The sequence below is a fragment of the Myotis yumanensis genome, unplaced genomic scaffold (genome assembly GCF_028538775.1).
Source record: "Myotis yumanensis isolate MYYU_CA2020_CCGP unplaced genomic scaffold, mMyoYum1.0.hap1 SCAF_6, whole genome shotgun sequence".
Classification (NCBI taxonomy): domain Eukaryota; kingdom Metazoa; phylum Chordata; class Mammalia; order Chiroptera; family Vespertilionidae; genus Myotis; species Myotis yumanensis.
The window spans coordinates 42,538,221-42,565,524 of NW_027223757.1; the positions used below are offsets into that span (position 1 = coordinate 42,538,221).

General features: G+C 35.5%; 1 protein-coding gene across 4 annotated transcripts in view; it reads right to left on the minus strand.

Moving 5' to 3' along the window:
* The window catches only part of GRIK2 (glutamate ionotropic receptor kainate type subunit 2), a 560,389-nt gene that overhangs the window by 84,200 nt on the left and 448,885 nt on the right, over positions 1-27,304 (minus strand). For all 4 annotated transcript variants that reach the window (XM_070418015.1, XM_070418017.1, XM_070418019.1 and 1 more), the window contains exon 13: positions 25,179-25,396. In XM_070418015.1, coding sequence (XP_070274116.1) covers positions 25,179-25,396 — 218 coding nt within the window. The remainder of the gene's footprint in view (positions 1-25,178; positions 25,397-27,304) is intronic.

The window sequence follows — 27,304 nt, forward strand, 5'->3', positions numbered from 1 at the left end:
CAATTTCCATGTTTCAACAAGTGGATATTCATGTGAAAACAACTGAATTTTGATCTTTACCTTGCACTATATACACAGAAGTTAGCTTAAAATGGTTCATAGATAGTTCCTAATAAGGTCACTAATCCTTTGATTAACTCTGATTAAGGAACTACATTTGTAATCCAGACACTATACTGGTACAGCATTTAAAATAAGAATATATCAAAAGGCTTTTCAAAGAGTGCAAGCTCAGAGTCAACAGAATAAATTTAAATTTAAACTTTACTAAACCTCATAATTCCCATACGGTAGTCAGGAGAAGCAAAATTTTGCTCACACTTACTGAATTGGGGAGAGTATAACTGTTTGAATTTGTGACAGCATTCCTGTTTGGTATTTTTACTATGCAAACATCTGCTTACATGACAACTAGATACAACTAATTATTTGACAATGTGATATGTTATCCAAAACTGACTATGGAATATGAAATATTGTAACCCATCTATAATAATAAAAGCATATTATGCTAATTAGATCAGACTTCCTTCCAGATGTCCTTCTGTCTTTCTGGATGAAGCTGGGGCTGCGAGGCAAGTCCAGGTCCTGGGTGCCTGCTGGTGGCCAGAGTGAGAAAAGCCCAGGTCTCGGGTGCCAGAGGGAAGCCAGTGCTGGCAGCTGGGGGAAGGAAGGCCTACTCTTGCATGAATTTTGTACATCAGGCCTCTAGTCCTATATAATAAAAACCTAATATGCTAAGTGTCCGGTCGTCTGGTCGGCCATTCAAACAATCAAAGCGTAATATGCTAATGATATGCTAAAGGAGCTCAACTGTTCACTATGATGTCACTGACCACCAGGGGGCAGATGCTCCAACTGGTAGGTTAGCTACTGGGATCCGGCCAATCGGGACTGAACGAGGCGGGCTGGACTTGCCCTGGAGCCCTCCCATAGTCCTTCCCCAGCTGGTGAACCTCCCGCATCCCTTCCCGGCCCTGATTGTGCACTAGTGGGGTCTCTCAGGCTGGCCTGTGCCCTCTTGCAATCTGGGACCCTTGGGGGATTTCAGAGAGCCGGTTTTGGCCCAATCTCGCAGGCCAGGCCGAGGGACCCCCACTGGTGCACAAATTTGTGCACCGGGCCTCTAGTAATTAATATAATAGATAGAAGTAAGAACAAGATAGGACCTTATTGCTAAAGAAATATCCATAGTAATACCATTGAGTAGTATAAAAATCTAGAGGAGAGGATTTAGATTGAGCAGCTAATGCTGCAAAATAATTGGCAGCTACTTATTAATAGTAAATAAAGAGTTTTCTAGTAAATAGAAAACTGGTCATTAGCAAATTATTCTAAAATTTATGCACATACTTTCTATACAAGTGAACTGATTAATTATTAATATTACCAGAGGCTAGGTGCATGAATTCGTGCATGAGTTGGGTCCAGCCGGCCTGCCCCAATGTGGGCCGATTGGGGCTGGGCTGGCGGGTAGGAGGGGATGCAGGAGGTTGGCCGACCGGCACCGCCCCCGATTGGAGTGGGGGGGCCAATCAGGGGCAGGGCCAGCTGGGGGGAGGGGCCACAGGCAGTTGTGGGGGGGCCAAGGGCCCCAATTGGGCTGGTTGGTTGCCACAGTGAGTGTCATAGTGACCGGTTGTTCTGGTCATTCCAGTCATTTGGTTGTTCTGGTCACTTGTCTTTTATATATAGAGATGCCCCATTGGCATAGTTTAATCCACATATTCTATCATAATGTTTATATCTTTGTAAAAGCATCAGCAATAGTACCAGAAAAAAATACGAAAAGTTCTCTTTTCTATTTTAACTTCTTTTTGTCAAAAACTGCCAGATTGTTTCAAATCTATGACATAAAGATATTGAAGACATTATGGGCTTAAAGTGAACCACATTTAAAGAGAAAAGGTAAGAAGAATGTAAGTACCTAACAGCTGCCAATCAGAATTAAAGACCATGAGGTTACTATCTGACAGTCAAAAAAAAAAAAAAAGACACATCAACAGCAATGTATAACTCTATAGTCAATCATTTAAAAAAATCCTTTTTTTAAGATCCAGGTAGTTCATGGCAAAGATGTGGACATACTTTTCTTAAACTCCTCATAATGAGGGGTGAAAACATATGAGTACATACATCTGATTAGAAGACCCCCAGCCCCCTCACACATTGATCCTGAAATACCTGTGATATGCAGAATGTTAATCTATCAGATTTGATCCTTAACATGCTGACATTTAAGCCATACTCTGCATGAAGATAAGTAGTTAACTAGTAGTTAAGCAGTTAAGTAGTACCTAAGCTTATGGACTTAAATCTCTGAAGATACAAATATTTGAGACTCAGAAAAATCTTACATTAGCTGGAATGCAAGTGTCATGTTTTTTTAAAAAGATGTTTACCTCCAGAAAGAAATTAAAATCACTTTCTCCTAGAAGCAACCAAATACATCATTGCACTGAACTCAAGAATAACTCTGACTCATTTCAAGTACGTTTATCATGTAGCCCATCTCCAGGAAAGTTTATATAGCCCACCTCCAATAAAGGATCTTCCTTTAGCAGATGTTGTTTTTTCTAAATAGGGTATTTCTGGAGAAGACAGTTAAACCACACAAAATAAGTACAATGAGGAAAGACTTAAAAGATTGGCAGGTTTGTGCATGAGCAGTGAGATGCCTGAGAGGACAAAGTATACAGGTCATAGAGGTCTTCGCTCAGATCTCAGTTCAAGAAAACTCACTGCAGTAGCAGAGTTGGCGGACAGCCTCCAGCTACTGCACCTTTGAATCCACCATGACTTTTCATACCAAAGCCACACTTCCTATGCTCTGCTCGCAATGCCTGAGCATCGTGAGCTTTCTATAAGCCTCCGCCATGCCTGCCTGATGTGGACTGTTCCAATGAGCAGCGTTTGCTTGGGGACTCCCATCGTCCTTGATGTGACTTTTGCAGAATGGCTATGGGATCTTGTGTTCTTCCCACCCAATCCTCCTTCTTTCCTTATGTCCTTTCACAGGTCTTGGCCTGAATTGCTGTCTGAGGCTCTCCTTGCCCACTCTTGCTCCCTCTCCTTTTCCTTTATTCCTCTCAGCATTTTCAAACAAACTTTGCCACCTCTAATTCCATCTTGGGGCCTTCCCAGAGTACTCAAACTCATAGACTAATAAACAGGCATAAATTACACTCTACTTACTTCCCATTATACCCCCTCTTGTAAAAAGTCCCTTTCCTATTTAGTTCACATCATATGCCTTTATAAGTTCCGATGTCACCTCATTACTGTCACTACTAATTTCTGGTCACTCTCTCACTTATTTAAGGTGTTAGAACCTGTGCCAGATTGTTCTCGTCCCAATTCTTGATGTGATACTGGCAATTTTATGTCATTGAGGACAACTGGTTGAAGTCCTAACTTTTTTGTGTCCTGTAAAAATTTCCTTCACGATTCCATAGAGACTCCACTCCTTTTGCATGTCATTTCACTGCACAACTACAAAGATGCATACGTCCTGCTCAGTTTATTCCACTGCACTTTTTTGGAGGGGATGCAGTCTGTCCACTAGCCTTTCTTTCCCCACTCTGCAACCCCTCTATCTTCTAATGTAACTTATCTCTATTTCAAGTTCAGATTCCACAGACCATTTTGGAACCACTAATTTTTTGAGAGGAGCCTACACTTCTCTGCTTCATTTTCCTTTCATCACATTCACCTTAAGAACCCTGCATAAATCCAACCCTTTATTCCTGGACTGCATGCAGGCCACTTTATTTCACTGGGAAAAATACCACAGAACAGGAGAAGCTAGACATCTTTCATGTCACCATCTCCACCGTGTTCAAAATTGCCTAGTGCTTTTACTGTTATTCAATTCTTCACAGTTAAACTTTAAAACAGTTTCCTTTTTATTGAAATCTCTAAACTCTCCTTTGACCTCTTTTTCTTTTTCTCCTTTCAATACACTGAGAGAACCCAGAAACTCTATCCATCCAAAGCTAAATAATTTCTCTTCTGTATATCATCCTCTTCAGCTTTTCCGGTGATGTTATGCTATCTAATATTCCATGTCTCTAGACTTTCAATCTCATTTCTACTTTCTCTTTCATAAATCAACTCAAAAAATAAATTGTATAGATAGAAAAATAATTAGAATGAAATGAACAAATAACTACATGACACTGCTTATCTCTCTTTCATTTCATCTCGGCACTATCTTTTTTTCATTCTCTGACAGTTAATTAACTTATTTCTCCACACATGCCGTCTCCATTCCCTCAGTTTCAGTTTTTCTTCACTCACCTCCAAATGGCCTTCAGAAATCTACTCTGTCACAAAATACATTGGATTCCTCCCTATCCTTATCTTGTTTGACCTCTATGCAGTGTTTAATATTGTTGATCTCTTCTTTCTCTGGATAAACCCTTTTTTTGGTTTCCCATATATCATACATTCCACATTATCTTCCGACCTCTTGGAATGGTCTCTTTCTCACAGTTTCATTTGTTGAGTCATTGTGCTGTAAAATAGTAATTTATAAAGTGCCACAGGTAATTGCCTGAATATCCATCTCTTCACCCTACACTTCCCTAGGTGATATTGCATTTCTAAGATTTTAATTACATGAGTTAATAACTATCAAATGTGGGCCCTCAAGATCCATATTGATATCTCCTTACTATCCATCTTCATGTGGATGTGTCATTTCAAAGTTAAGAGACCCAAAACTTACGATTTTTCTCTACTCTGTTTCTTCTGTGATCCCATAACTTAGTGTATCAAACCAATAAATCATCCTTGACTCTTTCCTTTTGATACACTTCTTTTTAAAAAAAAATACTAGAGGCCCAGTGCATGAAATTAGTGCATTGTGGGGGGTAAGGTGGGGAGAGGCTCAGCTCAGCCTGCACTTTCTTGCAATCTGGGACCCCATGTGGGATTCTGACTGCCGGTTTAGGCCCAATCCCTCTAGATTAGGCCTAAACCAGCAGTCAGACATCCCTCTCGCAATCCAGGACTGCTGGCTCCTAACCGCTGGCCTGCCTGACTGCCTCATCACCCCTAACCACTCTGCCTGCCTGCCTGATCACCCCTAACTGCTCTCTTGCCTCCCTGATTGCCCCTAACCACTCGCCTGCCTGCCTGATCACCCCTAACCACTCTGCCTGCCTGCCTGACTGCCCCTAACTGCCTCTGCCTCAGCCCCGCTGCCACGGCTTAGTCTGGAATGATGTCTGGAAGGTCGTTTGGCTGTCCAGTCTAATTAACATATTATGCTTTTATTATTATAGATATTTTTATTGATTTCAGAGAGGAAAGGAGAAGGGGAGAGAGATAGAAACATTAATGATGAGAGAGAATCACTGACCAGCTGCAGGCCGCACACTAGGGATTAAGCCAGCAACCCGGGCATGTGCTCTGACCAGGAATCAAACCATGGCCTCCTGGTTCATAGGTCAACATTTAACAACTGAGCTACCCGGCCTGGCTTGCACTTCTTGCAAAAAAAACAAACAAACAAAAGCAACCAACACAGCAACAATACAATGAGCATTCAACCTTGCTACCTTGGATGATTTACACCTAAAATTTCCTTTCTTCTTGAACTAACCTGATCCTACAGTTTACACTTGTTACTTACCTACCTCTATTTTTGTTTCAAGTTTCAATTTAAATGCCTATTTTAAAGTAAAACCTACCCTGAACCTTCTAGACTGAATGGTTAACTATTTTTATTTACCCTTCTATATGTTCCTGTGATGGTTAGGTGTATGTGTCAACCTGACCAGTTTCCTAGATGTTGCCTCCACCTACCATAAGCTCACTATAAAAGATACTACCCTTGATCATGTGAATGGGCCTCATCCAATCTGTTGAAAGGCCCTAAGAACAAAAACTGAGGTTTTCCAGAGAAGAAACGCTTCCTCAATAGTATTAACTCCTCTGTCTGAATTTATAGCCTGCTCACTTGCCTACAGATTTCAAACTTGCAAAGCCTCCCACATTCCCATGAGCCAATTCCTTAAAATAAATATATTTACATATATAATCTCTAACTCTATATTATATATAATCTTTATAATCTTTTTATATACAAATATCTTATACATATAATATGTACATTTATGTATATCATAATGGAATTTAATAATTTTCTGGAGAACTCTGATGTATCTATAGCACTCTGTACACTTTTATTTAATATGCAACATATATCTAATTATATCTTCAATATTTATATTTTCTTTTTTAAATATATTTTATTGATATTTTACAGAGAGGAAGGCAGAGGGATAGAGAGTTAGAAACATCAATGAGAGAGAAACATTGATCAGCTGCCTCCTGCACACTCCCTACTGGGGGTGTGCCCGCAACCAAGGTACATGCCCTTGACCAGAATCGAACCTGGGACCTTTTAGTCGGCAGGCCAATGTTCTCTCCACTGAGCCAAACCAGTGAGGGCCACTATTTATATTTTCCACAAAATCACAACCTCCAGGAAGGTGGAATGTAGCTCTCTTATTGATCGGTATCCCTAGACTCTAACACAATTTCTAGCACATAGAGTACATACTCAAAAAACATATATTGAAATAAATAAATAAATTGTAAGAAATTTTTCATTTCTTTTAATTCTTTGCAATACTCCTTGGTAGCAGTTATTATGCATAATTCTTTCCAAATGGCAAGTTTGCTAAACTTCCCTTGTCACAAGTGGTTAAAGTTATACATTTATTTAATCATTTATTAAATCATTCAATAAATATTTATTAAGGACTAGAGGCTCAGTGCACAAAAATTTGTTCACTTGGGTGGGGAGGGGGGTGTCCCTCAGCCCGGCCTGTGCCCTCTCACAGTCTGGGACCCCTCGGGGGATGACCATCTGCTCGCTTAGGCCTGCTCCCTGGGGGATTGGGCTTAAACTGGCAGTCAGACATCCCTCTGGCAGCCCGGGAGCCCTTGGGGCATGTCCACTTGCCAGGGTGGAGAAGGCCTAGCTGCAGTTGGACATCCTTAGCGCTGCTGAGGAGGTGGAAGAGGCTACCACTACAACTGCTGTACTGGCAGCCGTCAGCCTGGCTTGTGGCTGAGCAGAGCTCCCCCTGTGGGAGCGCACTGACCACCAGGAGGCAGCTCTTGCATTGAGCATCTGCCCCCTGGTGGTCAGTGTGTGTCATAGTGACCAGTCATTCCCAGTCATTCTGCTGTTAGGGTCAATTTGCATATAACCCTTTTATTATATAGGATAGAGGCCTGGTGCATGGGTGGGGGCTGGCTGGTTTGCCCTGAAGGGTGTCCTGGATCAGGGTGGGGGTCCCACTGGGGTGCCTGGCCAGCCTAGGTGAGTGGCTGATAGCTGTTTGCAGGCTGGCCACGGCCCCCAGCCATCCAAGCTCCCAGTGGAGGCTGGCTGGAAGCAGGTATCTGGGTTTTATTTGTCTTCTATAATTGAAACTTTGTTGCCATGAGCGGAGGGCACAACTGGCTCAGGGCAGGTGGGAAGCTTTGCTTCGTCTATTGCCCGGGCAACCAAGCTTCCTGCTTGCTCCAGCTCCGTGGCTGCTGGCCACCATCTTGGTTGGGTTAATTTGCATATAGTCGCTGACTGGGCTTGGCTTGGGGACATAGCAAAGGTATGGTCAATTAGCATCTTTGTCTTTTATTAGTGTAGATGTGTTCTAGACACACGATTTTAAAGACAAAAAAAGTGAACTATAAAAATATTATCAATACAAAATAGGCAGGTGTTAAAGGGCTTAGGTCTAAAAGACTTTCACAGATGAGTTATCATAGAATTGTACACTTGAACCCTATATAATTTTATTAACCAATGTCACCCAAGTAAATTTAATTTAAACAAATAAAAAATAAAAGGACTTTCCCAAGAAATGCTGAAAAACCGAATTTGACACATAGGTTGCCTGAGAACTTTGTAGACAGGAAAAGATAGAGCTACACACACAAACATTTAGAAGCCACTCCACCAGCAGGACAAGAAACTGAATTGAAGATAGTAAAATTCAGAGTTAAAATGATTATAAATATGGAGGTATTATAGATCCAGATCTCTATCATCACATGCATTACCAAGCCATGCAGTTTCTGGAAAAAAAACTTTTTGTTGCTGCTTACCATTACTTTATTTATATTTCACTTGGGCTTATCTGAGACACATTTATTAAAATTTCACTTGTAAAGATTATTGTGCTGGATTACATATTATGCACTTAAACCAATTCTATTAGTGAGCAAAACTTAAATTATCTTTTTGGAAATGATTCTTTGTGCTACTGAAGTGACCATATTTTCTACCATAATTTTTTACACTGATAATTATCTCAATAATAACTTCTTGCTTTATCCTTTAGTTATTTTAAGGGTTTATGAGTAAAAATAAATTATTGAGGCCATTATTAATATTCCTATAGATATTTATCTTAAAACTAGAAGGTAACGATTTGTGGGAAAATATACATGAAATAAAAAGTATTGTATGCCTTTGAGAAATAATATATAAATTCAAATATAGGAAACAAAGTAAATATTTTGGAAGCTACAATAATTTTAAATTTTATTAAGGTGTTAAAATTTCCCTTTTTCATAAATTACAGCATACTTTAAGTATTCATATTTTCATTAAAATATTACATCATTTTTAAATGTCTGCTGTGGAATGTTAAAATCGTGGCAACTTGCCATGCACAATCATACACTTTAAAAATACATGCTCAAACTATTTTTAAGAGTTAGAAATTATATATAGTTTCTTTTCTGTTTGAAATCATATTGCTATCCCACATCTGTCATCAGATTTCAGCCTGAGATATATTTTATATTTAAAAGTATTTTATTAAATGGGCTGATTATATTTTGAAACAAATTTATATATTTAAATTAAATATTTAAACTGTCTTGTGTCGTGCATGAGTCTTTACACTTTAAAATATTAGTCTGCACTGGGTTATCATTAAAATTATTTTACAACTAAGCAACTCTATAAAAATATAAATAAACATAAATATAAAAAGAAAATTTCTAATAGAAATGTATCTATTATGGTTATGAGGGGTAGGTTTATAGTATCTACAATAAGGAGGCCCCTCAAAAATCAATGTTTCTAAATGACTTTTTATTATTTTGACTGTGGAGGTTTTTTATTTTTTACCTCGGGGTAGAAAAATATGGGTGGAAAAGAGTGTGGTTTTATTTTATTAAATTCAAGAAGTACAAGTATGAAAAGGAAGTGAGAATAAAGAACATAGATAGTGCATCTACCTATAGGCTTCTTTTCAGGCAGATCATGTTAGGCAACATATGTACTGAAGTTGAGGTCTAGAAATTTTAAAATGGTATTGTTCCATATTATGGGGTGCTGGAAGTTATGTTGCAGACACTCTGGGGATTATCTGATTCTATCTGGTATGTTCCTTTGACTGACTTTCTATTGACTGGTCTATTAGCAGTTTTGTAGGTGCAGAAGTTATCCTGTAAAAAAAATAGTGATGCAAATTATTTTTTGTCTGTAACAATGCACATTTATTTCACACGGTTCGGAAAAACTGGTTTCCACCTGGCAAATCATCTGTAAACATTTTATTTTATTGCTTTAAATGATTTTAACCAGTTTTGCATTTATTAGCAAATGCATTTCAGCATCCCTGAATGTGTATACTTATGCATGTGTCTGTTCTCCAAATTCTCCTTTGAATAATAAGTAAATAAAATTTTCATCAAACATTCAATTTATATATTCATGAGACATGTTTAATTTTTTTTTAGAAATTATACTTTAGCATTTTTATAGTATTTTCACCAAGATAGCCAAGTGAATTCACCTGACAGAACCAAATATATTGGTTGGCTGGAGAAGTAAACCTATGGGGCTATTTATGCTAAGGCACATCTTTTCTGGCATAACAGAGTGAATACCAATTGTCAATAGAACTTTAACTTTTCTGACTCTCCAATTCTCAATTTTTTTCTTCCTCTTCCTCTACTGTTTGTTTTGTTTTGCTTTTGTTTCTAGATCTTGCCTAACTAGTAAATTATCCCCAGTTGGTAACAGCAGTGATTAAGGATTTGGTTTTCTGATTTGGTGATCTCCATCAGATGGATGATGAAATGTATTCTCTACTGGGTGGAAGAGGACTGATAATCTGGTTTATCAGTCTCTTTGTTTGTTTATTAGTTCAAATTGATTAGTAAATTGGTTCATGCCCACTGAAAAGCAAAAATCTTATTTATATCTGGGTCACCAAGTTTTTATTTTTCTGTTTACTTTTGATCCTTGGCTGAGGTAGTTGAACTTCAGCTATAAATTATCTACGTGATTATGTATCACTGTGCCTGCAATTGAAAAAAAGGTCTTGACTTCTACTTCCAGAGAGTATTAATACATAAAATTAAAGTATGTCTTAAAGTTAAAAAATCACTGTTCTGAGTACCATATAAAATAAATAAGTGCTTAATATTTACACATACTTAGAAAACAATAAAAAACAGAATTTCTAATGCATAATAATAATGTAATAACCTCCAAAATATGCTTCACAAAGGCTATTTTCTACAAAATGGATAAAAGTGCAACCAGATGGCTTAATAATTGTGATTAAATAATAGGTATGACTTCACATAAACTGTAAATGTTATGTAACATACAAGGGCATATTAATTAAAATTTTATAAGACAGTTTTGATTTCTTATAAATGTATTTAATCTAAATTTATAAACATTATTATACTGGTTTATTAATCAAATAAGCTAAAATTAATTTTATTTTATAATATGTCAGCTTAAACAGATTATATATATATATACATATATATATATATATTTCCACGAGCATTCTTCTAAATGTACATTAGTAGAGATTAACTGAAAAAGGTTAATGACTACTCCTATATATTTGCATTACATTATTTTTTTCTCTTTCACTTGAAAGTAAGATTATATTAGGAATCCAAAACAGATAACTTTAATATCACCTCTATACTTTTTCTTTAAAGTTCAATTTAAAATGTTTATTAAATGTAATATTTTAAAGCATTAAATTTCTGATATTATAATACAATGGCTATTAAAAATGAACAACCTATTCATTCAAGTATCTAAGATATAAGTGATTTTTCTATTGTACATGTGTGTTTACATGTAAACATACTTTGAAATTTTGCAATGACTAGGTTAGAATGAGTTTGGAAATTAGCAAAAGGTTATTTGTTTTAGACTCTATCTCAAGAAATAATATTTTTCTGAAAGAGTTATAAAAACATTCTTATAATCATATTTTACTAATGAATCTTTAAAGGATATTCCTGAAAAGAGCATTATCACCTGTGTTCAAGGGGAAACAGAAGAATTTGTGCACCTTTATAGTCTAAAGTTTTTAAAACTGAAAAAAAGCTTTAAATTCTAAATATTCTAAAGAGAAAATGTTAGAGGTGGTTAGAAGATATTAAGAATTATCTTTGTAGATTGGCCTTGGGACATTTTTCCTTTATTTTCCTAACATTCTGTAGGTCTCATGAGTCATATGCATTATTTTCATAAGAGAAAAAGAAACTTGTTTAGATTACAATGGTGAATATTCATGGGAAGAAAGAACGATGAAAAATGGGAGGTTTTTTCCCCCTATTTAAGTATTAATTCTGAGCATGAATGGGTTGTCAAAACAAATCTCACACATAATAAAAAGAGCATTAATTAAACAACCATGCATAAAAGACCATTAATGAAAAGACTACCCATAATGTGTGGCTGGAACTGGAGTTATAATGCATTTTAACTTTTAAGCAGTACAAGAGAATAATCCAGAATATTTTAAATAAATACAATAAGGATCAAATAATTAAAGACAGAAAAAAATGCAACTGAGTGTCAGATTCTGGCATTAACCACAGGTAAACTGAATGTATTTCCAGAAATACAAGCATCCATATTGGGGAAATGGTTTAATCGGCTATAGAGTTTAATAATTCTACTATTAAGCTCCTTAAGGTAAAATTAACTATAGGTACATACTGGGAGTTTATCACATATTTAGTGTTTTATGTAATCAATCTAGAAGATATATACCTATACCCACATTTGCCTGGAGAGATTAAATAAATACCTAGTGAGTGTCAGATGTAGGATATCATGCCAATACCTAGTTTATGCATTTAATCATTATGTTAAAGTGCATTGCTTTGATTCAACAATCCTTTATTTTCATTATTAATGCTGCTTTCCAATTCTTTGGTCTTTATTTGTTTTTGTAATAAATTAAAATGAAGCAGAAACTCATAGTGTTCTGAAAACAGTCAAGGGACCTACAAAGCAAACTAATTTATAATGTAGCTTCTAAATAGCTGTAATTATACTATTTAATAAATAAAACACCTATTTTTAGAGATAATAAAATCTTTCCACTGAACTCCAATAGAGCTATGGTATATACAATAGGTTAATAATAATCAAAACCAGTATTAATTTGTTATCAGAAAATATAAAATTACAATTTTATTGCCAACCCTGAACAATTCTTACACTAAAACAGATTTAATATGGAAACTGGGTATAAGAAAAATAAAGTATGTAATTATTCATAATTTAACTCCAATTAAGGTAGCATGTCTCAATACGATAGAACACACTACTTATGCATATATGCATACATGTGCAGACACATTCACTCATCTGGAAAGTTCGTCATGAAATTATTAAAGAAATACTCTGAATATGGGAGGCCAATGAAAGTGCTCATCAGCATGCATTCAACATTTAAACAACTGTAGGCACTGCCACAGTCATAAATATTACAGCAAAAAGAGAAATTAGAGTTATTTCAGCATCTGATCCCTTTAAAACTAAGACATTTAGCAGGAATGTCCAATCTAATCATATGTTTCAAGCAACATTTTAAGTAATCTATTATATTCACTTTGTAATTATCAATCTATTATATTCACTTTAGAGCTACTAATAAGCACTAAAGTTTATGTTGTTCTTTTTGCAATCAGTGCAGAGTTGGTGGAAAGGATATAAAAAAGTAAAGATGATTTATGTTTGCTACTTGTAAATATGCATGATGAAGTGCTAAGATCATTGAGTAGCAGAACAGTTCATGACCTTACATTTTGTTTGCTTCTAAAGGGAAATAACAGTTCTGTGTTGTCTTAAATAAAAGTCTAAAGCATCAAAGATGGCAGTAGAAGTAAATAACAGTAAACCTTATTTTTCTTTCTGATATAAGGAAAGAATCAACTACCATGTGATGTCTTCAATCAGCTCTTAAGATCAAAGAACAAAGTGATATTACTACTATTTGGATTTTGGAAAAGGAAAGGGAAATAAATTAACAAAAGAAAATTTAGCTGACCAAAGAAGCTAATTAGTATAAATTGCATTGGCAACAAAAGATTAGCTTCCTAAAAAAATACATCATAGGGCATAGACCATTAACTGCCAAAGATATTCTAAATTAAGCAAAAGTTTCAGTGTACAATATACATCTGTAATCAATGGACAATCATAGGAATAAAAATAATCTCTCTTTTGATATTCTAAAGCTGGACCCACCTCTAAAGGAAACAGTAAGCATGAATAATAGATCTTTCTTAGCCACAATTCCAATAAGTATAACTTATTGTACAAAGCAGAGAGTCTGGGTTTTTTGTTTGTTTTAGAAATACCAAAAGATGCTTTTAGTCAGCTATTTAGATAGAAGACATACAATTTTCGTTGCCATTATTTTTTGTCTAAGAAATTATACTTTTTTACGTTATACTTTTTTAAAGGACCATTTTTAAATAATATTTATCTCTTCCTACTTCTTTGTATCAAAAAACATGCCCTTCTTGATTTCCTTCAAATTGTTGCCTAACCAGTGGCTATAAACTTTTGCAGTGACAACGATGATCCATTATCCAGCACCTGACATGCCAGCTCAACATCACTATATCAACTGACTTTCGAATTTTCTTTCTCCCTGTGGGGACTTCTCTCCTAAGATTGATGAGGTGCAACACAGTGTTTAAGCTGCCATCCTGAGGTGACAAACAGTAAGAATGGTCCCTGCACGGGATGGAGGAGGGAGGGCAAATGAGGGAGAGAACCACAGTGTATTCTGGAATAAAAGCAACCTCACACACTGGCTTTCCAAGGCAATTAAAACTGTTTCTCAGATTTTACATTTCAGTCAAACACATAATTTATTCTTCAATTAAAGTCCCCAAAGCTTCACTGGTACATGTGGAAAACCCAACAATTAGAGAAGATTAAACTTTTGTCCCTGAGACATTTTAGAGAAGTTAAGATAAAAGTTGCTGCTCCTTCCAAGTTTAAATACATTGAGACTCTAATCACTTCTTATAATTCCCCAAATGGCATTATCGCTTACTTTTTAACTATTGAATTCACTCTGGCAGAGCTAGGGTAATAAAACCCATCATATTGTAATTTTCAGACAGCTTGATAGAACCAATGTTCTTGGTATAGATAAAGTGTAATGAAGCACTTTCTTTCCCATAGGAAAGTCTTTGACTCATATGCTCTGATGCCAACTAGCCTTCACATCTGCTGTTTCACCATTGATAGCTGTAACTTGGCATGCAAAACTAGTGTCTGATGAAGCAGCTTTACTCAAAGGCACCATTTTATTTCTTGGAATGGGAACATAGTAAAATGGTGTTGGGTTTCTGTAGGCCTTATGCAAATCCCTGTAATAAACATAGAATCAGGCCTCACATACAATAAATGGTGTGTTAGATGAGGGTGAGGAAGGGAGACAATCTTCTTGGTTAAAAATAATCTCCTTACTATGCCAATAAATTAAATGCATAATAAAAACTTGGCTTAAATATTTATTTCAAACATAATGAATTAATATCAAAACCGCATTAGAAACTAATAAGACTATAACACTTTTAAAACACCAACCTTATTTTATAAAAAGAAATATTTCCATTTAACTTAAGGTTAACAGTAATCCATTATCTACAACCAATAGTTTAATACTATTATTAAAGAAACAATAATTTGCAAGAATTAGAGAAATAATATGGCTATAAAAAGCTTTGCTGAGATATATTTTTTAGATGACTAGAAAAGGTGTCTGATGGAAAATGGAGAAAACATCAACATGAACAAATGAAAATTTTAGTAATATATTCATCATTAATCTAAACCGACTGCTCAGACACATTGCTGTTCAACCACATAAATCTTTTAAATTTTATTTGACTCCATTAAGTATGCAGAAAATTTAAAACAATAAACTAAATTATCCAAAAACTTGAATTCATGAAACAAACAGAAATTCAAAATAAAATTTCTATTTATTTTAAATATTCATAGTGGATGCATTATTACCTAATTAGTAACTTGCAAGCAAATTATCAAGAATAGATTTTGGCTTGGAAGCCTAACTATATTCTGTTTTCCATCATCCAAGTTAGAGCAGAATGTCATATGTGAGGAGCATTTTGTTTCAGTTTAGATCTATAGGGAGATGAATATTGAGCAATCACAAAGTGACACAGAGGAAGAATCAATTAGAATTGTGCAATAATTTGTTACCATCAGTTTATATAAGTACATTATTTTTTCCATAACAAGGAAAGGAATGACAATAGTTCACTAAATATTTTTGGATAGTACAATAAGCTCAGACAAGAAAACTACAAATCTCAAACTGTAGCTCAGAACCTAACAATATCTACCTATAGAGTAAGGTACTTCATCTATTCTTAATTTGTTTCCCATTATGTAAACACTAAAGTCACATGTACAACTCTTCAACTCTAATATGCCCCCTTATAGGTCTCTTACCTAATTTTCCTCCCTCCCCCCACACTCATGGTAAATGAACCTGCAATAAAGATTTATAAAGGAGAGCTGAATATGTTCACTCCCTCAGTCCCATAGAACATATATTTTTCTCAATGTTTACTCAGAGACAGAAACAAAAAGTTAGGATAGACCCCATCATATTTCTGTGAGAGAGGAAAAAGCTCTAACTCTTCATCCTGCTACCTGGCAATTCTCATGCATACTTATTGAGGAATGGTATCAGAGTGAAAATGTACTTAGATTATTTACTTTCAGCAAATATCTATTGAAAGGTATTTAAAGACAATTCAGGGAAATAATCCAAAAGAAGTTAGAATATGGTCAGCAGATTACTTAATGCCTCTGTCTGATATTTTGTGGGGTCTGTGTTTCAGAAGAGAAAATACCCACCCTAATATGAAAGAAAGGGGAGTGGATGCATTGAGTCACACATGTACACCTAATTTACACAATGCTACATATCATTTATCTCTCAATAAAAATAAACAAAATAAAATAAATTCAAAAGTAATTTTAGATGATCTTTCTCATCTTCGAAAACTATTATAAATCAATTTTCTGCATATGCACAAAGGAACTTTCAAAATGTCTTACCACCAATACAGCAAGAGAAAAATAAATACTTGTTTCAGAAAACAGTTTCCAGTGTGAAAAGTACACTAATAGATGCCATTTTCAGAATTTACGTTTCTAATGTGAAAATCTCTTCATAATAAATATATTATGCTTGCATTACCAACACTATTCTACATAAGAACAAACAAGAGTAATGTTTTGCAGAAATGGAGAAAAATATGGGAAATGTAAATCCCTTTTAATTGCATGTGGTAAACTGCCAAGTTTTTACATTGTATTTGTCAACTCAAAAATGGCATGTTCTTTTGGCATTTGAAAAGCAAAAATAAATCACACAATCTTTCAAAAAATTATTTCAGGCATGCCATACACGCAATCCAGGCTTAGAAACCTATAACATCACCCGGCATAATTTAATTTCAGGAGACCATTGAACCTAGAAGCTCAGAATAAGTAGCAGACTGTAAAGAACATGTTATAGCTGTATCTTCCCTAATGGCTCAAGGCAAATGGTTTAGAAGTTTAATATGATCAAACATTTGAGGTCATATGGGTGAGCAAAAATGACTAATGCACTTAGTTATTCTGAATAGTGATGGTTATGCCATGATGTCTTTGGCTATTACTTTTATTGTTGATACTATGAGTCCCTGGGTTATTGCTTTCATAATTAATAAGACACTTAACCTCTCCATGGCCCAGTTTCTTCATCTGTTAAATGAGCGTAATGATAATTGCTTTCTACCTTCCTTAGGGGTTACTGTGCAAATAAATGAGCTGGCATTTAGTATATACTTTGAGTTCACCTAAAGAGGGAGACTATGCACAAAGAAAAAGAACACAAAACAAGCCCTCTTTGCTGCTAGGTACCAAAAGATAAAACTTTCCCCTAGATGGATCAATCCACTTGATTGAATTCCTAACACCATAATCTACACTTTCAAATAATCTGACTCTTAATCCAAGATTAAAATGAAAATGCCTTAGAACGTTACATATTTTGAAGAAACATTTATGGCTTTCTACAGAATAGCAAAATTTTGTAAGTAATCAAGCATTCCATCCAAAACCCTCTGTCACAGGTATTATATCAATTAATGCAATATTCATTGTTCCAATGGATAACTGTACAGAATTTGGCAAAAAAAGTGAGTTGCTGCCATAAAGAAATGTACATTTGAGCACTGATTTAGGCTCACATACAAGATGGCAATGAAATCATTAGAAGAGACTGGATAAGCCAAAATCTGTGAATATATGGACAATAATATTTTAAAAGTGTGCCTTGTTGTAACTTGGAATATAAAAAATGCACTAATAATCTTTTAGACTTGGCCTAAAAAATTATCTAGACAAAATGACAAATATTAAAGTATTTGCTGGTTATTAAATAGGAAATATTAGTTACATAATAAAAGTAGTAAAAGAAAGAGATATAATATTAACAATAATAAGAACAACAATGAAGGAGGCGCAGGAGGAGGGCAAGAATGAAGGGGGAGAGGAAGAAATAAATTTAAAAGATCCAGGCTGTTCGCAAACATAATTTAGAGGTGATACAGTTAGAAATTGCATGGTTGGGTAATGAAAATGTTTCTAATCTTCAGTGTTCTAAGTAAGTAAAAGTTCTCAAAATTGTTCTCATATGATGTCAAGCCTCACTAAATATCACATTAATCATGTTGCCTTGAAGTGCTTTGTTATGACCTCTGAAAAAATTAGGGCAAACCCTTGTAGATTTTCTCCTCGGGATAAAGACCTGCTTGCCCCAAATAGCAATGACTAAATCTACAGAGAGACACCTCCTAAAAAAGGATTGTGGGTGTGGGTTGTAGATTGATTATAAATGGACTCAATAAATATTTAAAGGCCATACAGGTTTAGCAGAAATGGTATTGGCAAAAGCACTGACCCTGGTGCAAAAGAGACAAAGTCTCATCCCAATGTAGAAAGTCTCTGGGCAACAAGTTTCCAGGAGTAGGACAGCTGACCTGTAAGCTAAATAAGGGTTTATATTACATGTCACTAACAGGTTGTGATTTTGTTTTTTTTTAAGCAACAATATTGTGGCAGTCAGTCACTAATAACATATGTAGAGTCTGTGCTAGGGCCTGGAGATGCAAGTGTGAATAATATAGATTCAGTCCTGTCCCATGCTGTCCAGTGTAGTGCTGAGGAACCAAGCAAATATAGTTTGGTAAGTATTAAGTTGTGTGTCATTCTGAGTACCTTATTTGTCTCAGCACATAAGCACTGTATCATCTCATAGTATCACAGAAGAAGGGTGAATACACCATAATAAAATATTTTGAGAAAGTGAGACCACATTCACATAACTTTTATTACAATTTATTGTTATAAAATTTCTCTATTATTATTAGAGTTATTGTTGTTAAGCTCTTACTTTGCTGAATTTATAAATTAAAATGTCATAGGTATGTATGCATAAGAAAAACAAATATATAGAGTTGGACACTATCTGCAGTTTTGGTCATCTACTGGGGCGTCTTGTAACATATCCCTCAGGGATAAGAGATTACTATATATTATTTGAAAATACATGGTCTAGAAAAGAGCTTCTAAAAATTGCTCCACAGACTTTTTTTTTATTTCACTTATGAAATTATTTCATTTTCATAACAATAATCAGAAAAATGAATCAATTTAAATTTTATAAACATGATGTGATCTCATTTAATCTATTTTAATATCATTTACCCAATTATTGGTCATAGAAATATAATTTACTTGACAATGTTTAAAATCATTCTAATTCTAAAATTTTCAATTAGACATGTAATAACATCTATAAAATATGCTTTTACTAAGTGCATAGCCCAGTGGTCGGTAAACTCATCAATCAACAGAGCCAAATATCAACAGTACAACGACTGAAATTTCTTTTGAGAGCCAAATTTTTTAAACTTAAACTATATAGGTAGGTACATTGTTATTAACTTAATTAGGGTACTCCTAAGCTGGCCTTTGCTAAAAACGTCCTCAATCTGATAAAATGTCTTGTATACTTGTTTCGTCTATCTTTTGTTACCCGTGCGCGTTTAACAGACGTGACTAGCACTGACCACTGCACATGAGACTGCTGAATGACTGGCTCACTCAACTCCTGCATGAAACGCACACGGCTCCCCCACGCTGCATATGCCACAGCTCACCTGCGCCGTGTCTCTCCCGTCGCCCAACCGACTGACCGACACCCTCCCCCACTTCTTCTAACGCCACTTCTTCAAAATAGACTCGCCCAGGACGAAAACCGACTTCTGCGCATGGGCCACGAAGTTTCAATTGCACTGTACATGCGCGCCCGTACGTGGTAATTTGTGAAAGAGCCAAACTCAAGGGGCCAAAGAGCCACGGTTTGCCAACCACTGACGTAGCCTATCATGCAGGGATTTTTATTTAATATTAAAAATATATTGTAAGACTGGTCCTGTTAGTCATTCCAATTTAGAAATGAAGAGTCAGAGGTTTACAAATCGGAGTGTCCTATCTAAATACAGCCAATAGGTGGCGGAGCTTGGAATTAAGTTCAGGTTTCTCTGATTTCAAGGTTTGTTTTGTTTTTTTAATTATTCCCAATAAGTATTCCAAATTACCGACTCTATGTTTTCAGAAGTATTAAGTGATTTACATTAGCTATTTGACACCATTTAATTGTCATTTTAATATGTGGCAGAATTTTTTAATAACTACAAAAAACATGTATTTCCTTTGATACCATCTTTTTTGGAAGACTATATTTGTACGTGGGAAAAGCTAGACATTTTAGATAGGCCAAGCTCAGGAGAGAGGCTATAGAACTTGGAAAACATGAGTCATGGGTTGCATAATAAAAAGGGGATTAGGCATCAGCTTATAAAATGTCTGACTCACTTTGGAAATAAAGGGATTCTCAAAGAGACCAAAATGTTTATGGGTTCTAGTTGAGTTATTTTTGAGCCTGTAATCTATATGTATTCATTCTTCTGGATTTATACTTTGGGGAAAAAGAATGTGCTTGTTTGCTTGACAGCATTTTGTACAGTAGCGTTCTGCCCTGGGGTGAGATTTCAATTCTACAGTACCAAGTTCCCAAATTCCTGGAGGGTTATGATTCCTCCTTATTAGTTTTTCTTTATTTTTTATTTATTCATTCTTTTTTTTAAAGGTTAAGACATTTTCAAATTTATTAGGTAGTGCCAGACTGTTTTCCAAAGTGGTGGCACTGATTTACACTCATATCAGCAGTATATCAAAGTTCCAACTACTTCTCACCCTTGCTAGCACTTTGTATAGAAAGACCATTCCACTTGTGCTGTTCTGTTTGCTAAATAACCACAATCTTATTATGATTTTAGTTTTCTCCTCATGTATGAGGTTAAAGATATTTTCATAAGTTCAGAGTTTATATATATTCCCTCACTCCATAAAATGCATATTAAAAATATTTTGTCATTTTTGATTAATAGGCTAAGTCCTTATATACTATAGACACTTGTCCTTTAAAAATAATATCTTGCAAACATCTTCTCTCAAGTGTAAGTCTTATCTTTTTATGCTCTTTATTGTAATTTTTTACATTTATTTATTTATTTTATTAAATTTATTGGGGTGACATTGGTTAGTAAGATTATATAGGTTTCAAGTGTGTTTTTTATAAGGTTCTTAGGCTTCCAGCTAATTGATTATCCTATCTAATAATAGACAAAGATGCAAATTGACCATACATTCACTATGCCCACCATTGGCTAATCAGAGCGATATGCAAATTAACCGCCAACAAATATGGCAGCTAATTTGCACATGACGCTGCCTGCGGGACCCGGGCCCCAGATCCCTGACCTGGTGAGGGATCAAAGCGGCGGAGAAGGGAGAGAGCCCAGGTGGCAGAGAAGGGAGGGAGTGAGGCAGTGGAGAAGGGAGCGAAGCCGGCCTTGATGGGCTTTGCTCCCTTCTCTGCTTCACTCTGGTCTCAGGAAGCCCTATTCTTGCAGGAATCTTCCTGCAACGGGCCTCTAGTCTAAATATAATTAAGAACATATTAGTGATGCCATCCAGTTTTCCATTGTTTTAATGAAATAACACCGAAAAATTATCAGCTACTCAATTTTGAGCTATGTTACCAGTTGTGGCTTTACATGTATCCCTTTGAAAAATATGTGTGGTGTAGACATGAAGAAGAAAGAGCCCTTCTTGGAGACAATATACTCGTAAACTCAATGAATACAGTCAAACATGTTCTTTGGAAAAGGAATTACTTAACATTGAAGAATGGCAGTATAACTGACTGTGAAGTACTGAGGACTTATCCCCTCTAAGAACAAGTATCCTGAGGCAGCCTTTCTTGCTTATAGTAACAAAACTATACTATTCTTTGAAATAGTATTAGAAACCTGAGCATTCCAGAACAATTAGCTAGCAGCAAGGTCTTGTTAAGTTAGTAAAAACACAATGGAAATTCCTTTAGAAATGAATGCCTTAGGGTGTTTCCTAGAGTATTTGTACACATTCCTATTAATCAAGAAATAAAAGAATGATATTAAATGTAAACAGACTACACACTATCCTCCCTGGTTTATTGAAGAGTTTCTTTTCTTTCTTTCTTTTTTTTTTTAATCCTCATCCAAGGATATTTTTCCATTGATTTTTAGGGAGAGTGGAAGAGTGGAAAGATAGAGAGAAATATCAATGTGAGAAAAACACAGCAATTGGTTGCCTCCTGCATGCGCCCCTACCAGGGTTGAGCCTGGGAAGAGCCTGTAACTAAGGTATGTGTGCCCTTAACAGGAATTGAACCCAGGACCCTTCTGTCCCCAGGCTGATGCTCTGTCCACTGAGCAAAACTGGCTAGGGAAAGAGTTTCAAAATGAGTATGCAATTGCTTCAATTCCAGATTTCCAGAGAATTTTTAAAAATTTTATACCCATTGACTAGTATAAGCATATAGTTTAACAAGCCACAATAAGAGGTTGAAATTAGTACCATTTAGGTCTACACTAAAATAACTAAAGAAAAGTCATCATTTAATGTATCCTTTTAAATTCCAATTTCAACAATAAGAATTCAGCATGTGATAGAGTTATCAACATAAGGTAATTGTCAAGTTAGTGATTTATCACTATGTGGTTTTTATTATGACTAGTGTACATTCCAGAAAGCTTTCATTCTACAACAAGAAAGCCTATGCTGTAGGAAACATCAAATTGTTTCATGTCAATTGTCCCTGGGCACTAGAAGCACCCTAGTGTGTGAGAAAGAAAAACAAGAGATGAAAGAGTAACAAATAAAGTCAATAACAAGGAAAAGTGAAGGTAGGCAAAAAATGACACTGCAGAGAACAATTGAGCTTAAAAAAAGGAAAGGTAAAAACAGAATACTGGAAAGACTGAAAAGATAAAAAGGAGAAAATTTTATAATGAGAAAGAAGGAGAATTTGTTTTCAAATTGATTTTCTAGACATAAACCTCGTTTGTAGTATATAAGAACTTTAACACAAGATATTTGAGTCTTCTGCAAAACACAAATAAAGTTAAAACCCTGAAGCATTTGTGATACAGAATCAATCACTTTTGGTATTAGATCACATGTGCTATCTTACAAACAACTGCAATAGTCCCTTGAATATTGTAATAATTTAAATAAATCACATACATATTCACTCCCTGCAAAGTTATTTACTCACAATGTTTATTTAACATTTTCAACAGTTGATTTCTTTTTCAAAAAAATTATAAGTAATCCCTATTAATTCAAAATGTTAAATTAGGGAAAATTGAATTATTGCAATTAATATAGTCAGATAGCACCATACTGATCATGATATTTACTCATATTTAGTTATATTAAATATAAATATAAAATACACATCCAATTAAATATAAAATACACATCCAAGCTTTCTTTAATCTAGCTGTTAGACCCCCCAGAGCAAGGACCATGGGCCAGGTACAGAAACTCACCAGGGCAGAAAGCCCCAGATGCCGGACAAGGGGCAAAACTGGGAAAACAAGAACCTTGCCTTCAAGGGTAACCTATCCTCCCCTATCATGAGGTTTGGACCCCTGATCTTTCATATCCCTGGTCAGGAGTTTTAGACCCCCTGCCCTTTTCCTCCTTAAAGATAACATCTGGGCCTCAGTTGTATTTCAGCTCCAGGCTGCCACCAATCAGTGGAGACCATGACCCTGAAAGAGCACACCTGGAAAGCTGATGAATATTCTATTGTGATCCTCCCCTGATACCTCCCCTAAGATTTCTACCTTCAAGGGAGAGAGGGATATATGCTCAGGACAAGGGACCCAGTTCAAGCTCTCCCTCCAAGGAGCACACGGGAGCCATTCCCGTTCCCTTCCCTTCCCCCACAGGCATGTATCCTCTCACCTCTAAGGGACCCCATGAGATTGCAACCAGGGGAGCAATGGGCAGCAGGAGCTAGACCTGGGCTAACCCCCGAACCTTGCTCCAAGGCCCCCTTTTCTCTGTGTAGCCCCTTCCCTTTGGGTATCCCCATCTCCCATCCCCTTTTCTTTAAATAAATACAATTTTCTTTTATCACCGTCAGTAGTTGTATTTAGCCTGCCCGGGCACCACAGTTAACCTTTCACTAGCCAGATGAGAGATTCACTTTGAAAATAATTAAATTGTAAGCATTATACATATTTTGACTAAACAATAAAATTTGTCTTATTCTTTGGATATTTAGTGTCTTTTAGAATTCTAAACTAAAAGCTGATTTAGTTTTGTAAGCATTTTTACAAAGAAAATTACATAATTATTTAGCTAAACTGCTGTTTTAAGTCACATAAAACCCAGATCCATGATTGTGGGAATAGTCTTCCATATGCCCAACTAAACCATAATTGCCTTCAGAGTGAGAACTAGATACTATTTGCTGTAGAATAGCCAACATATAGTGCAATTCCTGGCACTCAATAGGCACTTGATGAATGAGGAAATAATTTATTTAATAGTTTGAGTGAACTATTTTAAAAAAATCTACTTCTACTGCTTATTTATTTGGACTGCAATTGTATTTGTGTGAACAGCAAAGGAAACACAAAGTTAAATTTGGTTTATTCTGGCCCAGGTGAGATCAGTTGTTGAAAGTAGAAAAAAATAATAAAGAGGAAAACAAGGCACTCTATGTGCCTGGAATTTTGTACAACCACACCTTCCATTTAAATGTTCTGCAGGATTGTCCCTCTGGAAACCATTGCAAGTCCAGTGGGGTAGCCCATTTTCAGACTCTGTGCCACCCGGAATATTAAATGGATGAATGTACCAATAACAAGAACTGTTTCTGATTTTCTCTTTCAGCCCTTATTTTCCTTTAGGCTTCTGAACAAGTAAACTTTGTCTCATCTTAACAAAGAAATGTATGTATGGAAATAGTCTCACATGTAATCAATCATTCTATTCTTTTGGAATAACCAAGGCTTGTATCCATTTTCAATACATATATTACATTATTTATTTTACATTTGAAGATAAAACTTAGTTGGAGGTGGTAGGGGGACTTACCTTTGGGGAGATTTCCCTCCAAACAAAATTAGAATACTTACAAAGCAAAAACTCCTTGCCATTTGCAGTATTGAAATGTTTTGCTTTGATGGCCATATATTTGTTGTATACCTGTCCGTTCCTGAGGGATATGCTATTGATTGCTCCCCATGCATAACAGTGCTGCTATCCTCTTACATTCATTACGAGAGAAATATTTCTTTGTTCGCACTCTATCATTCTAACACATTAATTTTAGATAACCAGTAGGGCTTACCTTGAAAAAGGTCATAGTTGCACCATCCTCGACTGCGCCGTACTCTATCTTGGTTTGTTTAGCTAAATCATCAGCAGAGTCAATAGGGGATTCCATCCGCTCCACTGTCAGAAAGGCGGCTAAGTTAGCAGTATACGAAGAAATGATGATAAGTGTGAAAAACCACCAAATGCCTCCCACTATCCTGGTGGAGAGCGCTTTGGGCATGAGCTCAGAACCTAACAGAGATTTGGGGGAAAAGGTGAAACGAATACAGAGAATTTGATCAGCAGTCAGGTACTTTTGGTCACAGTGGCAGAACGGAATCACTGTGTAATAAAAGCTTTAATTATTAATTGACATATTGCTTTAGTTAAGCAAACAACAACCACTGTGAGTGCAGAGATCAACTGGAGTTAGTAGGCAGTCTCTCAGGACATTTGTGTGTAAGTATAGTGACAGGAGACTCAAGTTCTTCCTGAGACACTGTAAAGTAGCAATGGAATACTGAGTGAAAAAACTTTATAAAAATAGAAATAGTAGAAAAATTTTCTCTTGTTTTTAAACCATATGAACAGTGTTTCATATCCGTGTTAGTTATGTGGATTTTATAAAGTTAATTTCATGTACATGAGGCTCCTAAACATTGTCTATCCTGCCATTTCAAAAAGTAATGTTGTGTAAAAATAATTGCAATACCCATGTTTCTTGAGATACAGGGGTTTTAGTCCAGTTTTTATTTTAAAATAAGTAGACAATAAGAATTCTACTTTCATAATTAATAAAATATTAATACTTTATACATATTATTTCCTATGTATAAAGAAATGTCTCCCATCACTATAGTTGCCTCAATGCAGGAACCAGAATAAGTAGTTAAAGTGTCACAATTTTACTTTTACTTTTACACATATATAAATATTTCTTAAATATATTACAATACATGGCTGGAGTTGCCTGCTCATGGTATTAACAAGAAAATGGGATCTCAATTATATATTACTTTTGATTATGATTATTATTAATTTTAATTAATTTAGATTATAAAATAAAATCCTAACAATTTTTAAATCGAGCCTTATAGTTTTACATTTCCATTATGTACATTATTTACAGTCTTAATGTTGAAATGAATACATATCAGCATATATTAATTTTTATAAGAAAACTATATTAACGTATGGATATGTGTAATATATTATTATTCACTTTAAATCATTTTGAATCTATAAGCAAGAAAGCATTGGATATAAATTACTTAATTTTTAATAGGCTTTGAGTAAAATGGAATGAAGCAAAGATGGACCCCATTTGCTGATTTGTTTTATAGTCATATATTGAATATAATCGCTGATGCAGGAAGATAACATATCTTTAGAAGGAGGGAAACATACAACAAATTATTGATGTTAACATTGAAAAGAAGTAGTGTAATGACTGGAATATATTCAAACAGCCCATCTTACACTGCAGGTCATCTTACTCTTGCAATTTCAGAACCAATGAACAAAATATTAAAAAGCAGACACACTTGGACATGACAGCCAACTCCAGCTCCAGATTCTGCCTACCACTCTGTAAGGGAAAAACAAAAGAGTACCTTTCCGTTGTAGTCGCTCCTAAGCCCTGTCAGACACACACTGGACACTGAAACACTAAATCCTCCCAAGACGATCAGCAGCTCTGGCTGCACATTCTACTGTTTTTGTTTTTGTTTTTATAAAACAACAACACCAAGTCAAACAAGACTGGGAAAGAAAAAAACATTGGAGACATTTGACAAAAAATGGCCCAATTACCACAAGTTCATACCTTACCCAAGGACTTAAAACAAGTACCTCCTAGGCTTGTGAATCAGAGCCTGGTTAGGGGCTGACTGTCATGTACTCAAGGTAACGTCATGTCCAGCACTACATCCCACTAATTCCTGGGAGTTTGGCATCAGCCAGAATAGTATGGGTTCCTCTTTCATGTACCCACCAGCAGGGAAGTAGTTATATGGCAAAGCAAACGTATATTTGAATTTTACTCTTGGATTACTTGTTATAATTTTCAGAGATATCAGTTACAGTCTCATTTTTAATTGCTAGATTTCATAGATATCAAGCTCATCTTGTGTGTATACAAATTCTCTAAAAATTCCAAAT